Below are 6,100 nucleotides of genomic sequence, written 5' to 3' on the forward strand. Positions count from 1 at the left end.
TTCCTTTTGTTTGGAATGTGATGCTGCTTTCCACAAGCTCAAATCTGCTTTGTTGAGTTGTTTTGGCTGTCAATGAACCTTCTCACGGCATTGGAGTGGTTCTCTCACACCGCATTAATTCTGTTGATTGTCCGATCACTTCTGCATCCAAGTTACCCACTTCTTCCCAGCAAAACTATTCTCAAATTGAGGAAGAAGCTTTAGCTATTGTACATGGAGTGACAAAATTTCATGATTTTTTGTACAGTCACAAGTTCTATTTGGTCACTGACCATAAGCCTTTGACATCGTTGTTCCATCCGTCAAAGCCAGTTCTGGCCCATACAGTGGATTTTCATCGCATTGCTTCCGCGGCAGCCACCATTGCTTCTTTGCAGAGTCTTTTGCAGTATATTCGTACTCAGTTGCCTCCATCTGCTATCTAGATTAGTGATCCCTTGTACGGCGTTACTTTGCACAATGTCACAACTTGTCTGTACACCAAGGTGTTGTTATGAACAGACAATGATCAGTGTCATGTGGTTGTACCTCGTTCATTGCAGTCGGAAATCCTCCAGGTGCTGCACGCTGGTTATTGGGGTATAGTGCAGATGAAGCAATAAGCGCGTCATCACTGCACTTGGGTTGGCATTGATAAACAAATTGAGAATTTGCTTGCTAATTTTTGCTCTTGTGCGGAGCATCGATCTGCTCCCCACCAGCACTTCTTTGTGTGGCCAACTCCTGCTGCGCCTTGGCAGTGCATTCATGTTGATTTTGCAGGTGCTTTCTGGGACACTCGCTGGTTGATAGTTATTGATGCGTACAGAAACTTCGTTTTTGTTGTGCTATGTCGTCTACTACATCTGCCAGTACTGTTTGGGCTTTGACATCTATTTTCTGCATTGAGGTCCTTCCTGAAGTTATTGTCTCCGACAATGGCTCCCAATTTGTGTCCTCCAAGTTTGAAGCGTTCTGTGCTGCTAATGGCGTTCACCATCTGACCTCAGCCCCGTTCCACCCCCAGTCCTACAGCAAGGTTGAGCACTTTGTGCGTACGTTTAAGTCGCAGATGACCAATTTGCGCACCACGCACTCTCGCAAGTGCGCACTCTCGCAAGTGCGCACTCTGGACTTTCATTGCTTCATATCGTTCCCAGCCGCACAGCACCCGTTCCACAGCGGAATTGCTACATGGCCGCAAACATCGGTCTCTCCTGCAGCTATTGCACCTACCGCCATGCGCTCCTGCCGCTTCACCTCGTTCTCGCTTAGCAACGCTTGATTTGGTGTTCTATCACGTTTTCTCTGACAGGCAGCAATGGGAAAAGGGGCGCATTCTTCGCCCATCTTGGCCGCACCTTATTTGTCATTTCTGGTCCCTCCGGCACTGTCAAGCGACACCGGAATCAATTCTGTTTGTGCCGTCCTCAGTTTTCTGCCGCTGGTTGTGTCCCGGCAGAATTGGAGGCTTCGCGGCTTCCATCACCTTAGTCCATGACTCCATTGATGGCGTCTTCACCGCTCATGCCCCTGCCGCGGGCGCTCCTGCCACCGGCGACGCTGCCGGTCCGGTCACCTGCACCAGACGGGCGCCTCTCGCCGCCACCAAGGCCTACTTCCGGTCGCTGCTGTCGCCACCGTCGTGTTCCTCCACGGTGCTGGAACCAATGGACACTGAGGCTGCCGTCACACTGATGATGCCCATGGAGTTTGTTGCTCGGCCTCCTCACCTGAGCATACCCAGTGGCGGTGTGCAGCCTGGGCAGGTTTTTCATGGGGCGTTTTCCTCGCCCCCTCGCGAGCAATTCGGGGTCGCTGGTGGGTAGCACGCCCCACCATGCCCGCCTTCTCAGTTGCGCCGCCTCTGGGTCCCTCCATCCGCCGTTGAAAGCCCTACTCAACAGCGGTGCACTGTTTCAGGGGGAAGGGGTGTGGTATCGATAGCTGCGATGCCACAGTGTATGTACAAGTTCTTATGTTGGCACTAAAACACTGATTTCAGCGCCCTCTGGTCGGCACTGCAGCTCTACGAGCGCCGGCTCCAGATTCTCCCCATCTGATTCTGGGTAGACGACCAAGCAACATGGTTTCTACTTCATAGGGGGCAAGCCATTACAGACTTTGTTACTTCAGTTACTTCAATGATAATTTGTCCAACTACTAGTAGCTGTTAGATTTGATTGATGTACAGCTTCACACCTATGTGCTCATCTCAGCCAAAGTTAAGAATTATCAGTTGTGTATGTTCATACGCCAGTAAAAGAGCTATAACAAATACGCAGTACCAAAGCATTTCACCTTTTCCTGCTCCTACTCTCTTCCTACATTCAGCCTACCCTTCAGTTTACAGGAGCAGACCCACAGGCCGCCTTCCAGGTAGGTTACAAAAAATTCCAGTGCCTTTTTGATAGTGTCCTTGAATCCATTTCAATGCGCCATCTTGTAGTTTCGACCATTATGCAGTCAGTCCTCTGTTTGCACATTTAGTCTTTTATCATTTTTTTTCAGTTGTTCCTTACTAGCCCATAAATCCTAATATAGCTTTTTCTGTTTGTGGAGGGCCGAAACACCGCTCAGCTGCTCTGTTTCAATGTTCTTATGCATATGCTATTACTTTCAATTTATAGCCCGCATCGTATGAACATCTTTTGTTTGTGTCCATTACGGAACTATAGCTACTAACAAAAATATTGTACTGTTACCAGCAACACAAATCACTTTCTATTCAAGTTCAATAGCACAGTATACTTACTGCAATGAGGCGTCACATGCTAGACAATGTTCTGGGGTTGTGACGGCGGGGCGGGAGAGAGGCAGTGTTAGAAGGATTGTGAATCACCGCAACTATGTATATCGCATCAGTGCACTGCTGCTGCCAGCTGAATCCAATGTTGCCAGACGGAAATGCGTTTCCTGTGGCATCGTGTATATGGTCATTTTTAAGACTGAAGGGAATTTTAAATCAATCACTGGACATTTCGAGTGTAAGATGCACCTGAATTTTGGAGACACTTTTTCGAAGAGAAAAGTGCTCTTTTAGTTCCTAAATTACTGTAATATTAACATGTTATTGTAGGAGGCGTCAAACATTAAGAATCTCTTATAGTAGTTTACCTGATTTTGAAATATGACAATTACTACGAGCATTAACGAAATGTTACGCAGTTCGACATGAAGCTGACGAATTAACCTATAAGATGTGCGAGGATCAGATGGTTTTAGCTGATAGTTTTTTTTTTTTTTTTTTTTGCGCAATCGTTTGAGAAAATTGCGGATCGGCCAGCTTGCACTACTTGCTGTTCGTGTACTGACGCGTCCACCTCACATTGGCAAGTACGCTTCCGTCCACTCGACACTCGTTCAGCACTAAACTCATAAACTGTCAAAAGTCGCAACTAATTTTAAATACACTATAGTCTATCTTTGGGTTGAACTTGCATCTATACGATAGGCATACGTCTTGGATGAGCCCCGGAAACTCCACAATCTGGGAGCCATTCGCTTCATCTTTCATGAGGTCGGTAACCTTGTTCACATCTGTTATGACGTGAGAATTATCGTCCACGTAGCCAGAGTTGTCGAATTCCTCGGGATTGTACCTTATTACGTCACGTGGATTACAGCCTTTTACCCAATAGTTGAAACTGTCTGTATCCACACAAAGTACCTTGGGATCAGAGATTTTTTGGTTTTAGCCACTCTTTATTGAAGTGTCTATTTAAGGAGAACTTGCAAGTTTCACTCATAATTTTTATGAACTGTAGTAGTAGTATGTCAGAGCAAGTGATTTCAATATTATTCAAGAGATACCTGAATTGCTTAGAACACCAGATTTTATGAACGATACATACCATACTTAAAAGTTTGGTTGTTATACTCAATCATTTGTGCTGCATCTCATTAGTTATTCTGGAAGACAATTGAATGAGCGAGTAAAGCTTAATAAAAAAATAAAACACAATGCATTTTCTAATCTGAGTGTGAATGTTCTGACCAGACTCGAGTTTTCAAGAAGATACCGTTTTCAAAAGGTACAGAACTTTCGCCAGTTTTTTACACTTGTTCTGAAACCGTTCGTTTTTTCCTTCTTCGAAAAATTTGTATCATCCGATTTAACAGTTTAATGGGGATACCTAACGGCTGCGTATACAGGTAGTCCTTTGTCAGAAAGTGTTTCCTTTTGTAATCTCTGCAGCTCGACCATCGACAGTTTCTTTAGTTAGGACTTGCATCGTAATGTGTGTAGTATACTAGTATATCTTTCCTGTAAATGCATTGATTGTGTTGTGCTGAAGTTGTGTGTTTACTTTTTTTGTAAATTTGTATTTCTGTTGTGGTTTCACATTTGTCGCATTCTGTTGAAGTACAATGAGTGGTAAAGCAGCTTATAGCTCACCGTTAGGGCCTAGGGAATCAGTCAGTTCTACTGGTTTAAATTTCAACAGCTTCGCAAAGCCATTAGGGCAGTTTTCACCTCGTCAGTTTAGTTCTCCATCTAGTAGCTCGCCAAGTTCAGCACAAGAAGGAGATTTTATACCGCTTGGTTATAGTAGTCCTATAAAACACCCTAGTCAAAGAGGAAGGGGGAACTGGAAGGGGTCCCGTCGCAGTAGTAATAGCCCTGCTAATTCGGGTTTCAATTCTAGTTGCAGCCCGTACGCTGTAAATAGGCCGCAGAAGTTCTCTTTTAATAGGCGTAGTAGAGTAAGTCTGTGGATTATATTAACAATTCAGTTTTAATGCGAGACAAAAATCTCATGGTTGTTTTTCTTTTTCAGGGAGGTCATGGAAATTCTAGCAGTACGAGTTATTCAGATGATATATCCCTATATGTCAACCATTCTATGGTTGAAGACCCCTGGTCTAACCTCGAGAAAAAGTTAAAGAACAGTAGAAATTCAGGTGCTAGCACCGTACTTATGAGTGATTCAGATTACATGGGCGACTCCCAGGGAAACCAAAGCAGCACGTCATCCGACGATGCATCATCATGAAAAAAAGCAAGATTCGCTCAGAAAGTGTTTTGTGAGAGCTGACGCCGTTGTCAGCTATCGTTTCGCTGTTAATCTTCATTGTGCGGCAATTTGTTTCCCATCGTTGTGCAAAAGTGCACAGTTGATTTATTGTTTCAGCAGTTTTTGTTTGTGTGTGTGTGTGTGTGTGTGTGTGTGTGTGTGTGTGTGTGTGTGTGTGTTCTACAAAAATTGAATTCTGAACTCTAGCGTTAAGTGATGAGGTATTAGATCAATTTGCCCTCACCAATGACTGACATCAGTGTCTCACAGTATGTACAAATTACATTGCAATAAGAAGCTGGCAGTTCAAAAGTATTTGTGAATTCTTGAAAAGAGTATTTTAAAACGTATTGGGTGAAAATAGCTGTATATTGAATCATGAGAGAGAGCTCAAGAACAGTACAAATAAGATTTTGACAATTATAGTAAGTTTTAGAGAGTGCCTTACTTTCATCTCTGTGGTAGATGTGGGTAATTCATTTCAAACCAGGTAGGTATTATTCACTGGTATTAAAAAATTTCAACACATCTAGTTCATCCACGGAGACATGAATCTTAAGCAGTGCCCCCAGAAACTTAAGTCATCATTATCCTTGTCCCAAATTTAATCTGTTGTTACATAGCATCATTTGGTATTGGCAGAGACATAGTTTATTTCCATACTGAGAAAAATGGAACAGTCTTGAAAGTGCTATTGAGTGTATCTTAGCTGTCAAGAGAAGGAAAGTAGTAGGAGGTATGATCACAACTGTTGTTTATACTGCAATAAAAAGAATTTTTGTTACTTCATTTTATGTTTTGTGATAAACAACTAATTAGTGCCTGCTGTTCCCATAGTCCTGTATATCCTGCAGGATACTGCAGATGAGATATGTCATTCAGAACTGCATATGATAAGCAGGCAAGAAGTGGGAATATCTTGCCTCAGGATCTCGCCACAAAAGACATTTTTGTAGTATTTTATGTGAGGGAATGCAGGAATTTAAATGTGACATTGTACTTTCACTTGTCACAGTAACTTCATTTTGCTGGAAGGTAATATACTTCTAATTATCTACAGCTTCAGAAAGTACTGTAATCATTACTTGAAAGTTTCCATGAAC

At 43.2% G+C, this 6,100-nt stretch overlaps 1 protein-coding gene across 1 annotated transcript; it reads left to right on the forward strand.

Moving 5' to 3' along the window:
* Nucleotides 1-4,164: 4,164 nt before the first annotated feature.
* Nucleotides 4,165-5,786, forward strand: LOC126353798 (uncharacterized). The gene is made up of 2 exons (XM_050002894.1): nucleotides 4,165-4,686; nucleotides 4,761-5,786. Exons 1-2 carry the CDS (start codon nucleotides 4,351-4,353, stop codon nucleotides 4,974-4,976), a joined length of 552 nt encoding a protein of 183 aa, XP_049858851.1. The 5' UTR covers nucleotides 4,165-4,350; the 3' UTR covers nucleotides 4,977-5,786.
* The last annotated feature ends 314 nt before the right edge of the window (nucleotides 5,787-6,100 follow it).

Source organism: Schistocerca gregaria, chromosome 3 (genome assembly GCF_023897955.1).
Source record: "Schistocerca gregaria isolate iqSchGreg1 chromosome 3, iqSchGreg1.2, whole genome shotgun sequence".
Classification (NCBI taxonomy): Eukaryota; Metazoa; Arthropoda; class Insecta; order Orthoptera; family Acrididae; genus Schistocerca; species Schistocerca gregaria.

Excerpts from the sequence above, each read along its gene's own strand:
- LOC126353798 (XM_050002894.1), top strand. The coding sequence starts at position 4,351 with ATGAGTGGTAAAGCAGCTTATAGCTCACCGTTAGGGCCTAGGGAATCA. Across the intron at positions 4,687-4,760 it reads CTTTTAATAGGCGTAGTAGA|GGAGGTCATGGAAATTCTAG; the intron begins GTAAGTCTGTGG and ends TTTCTTTTTCAG.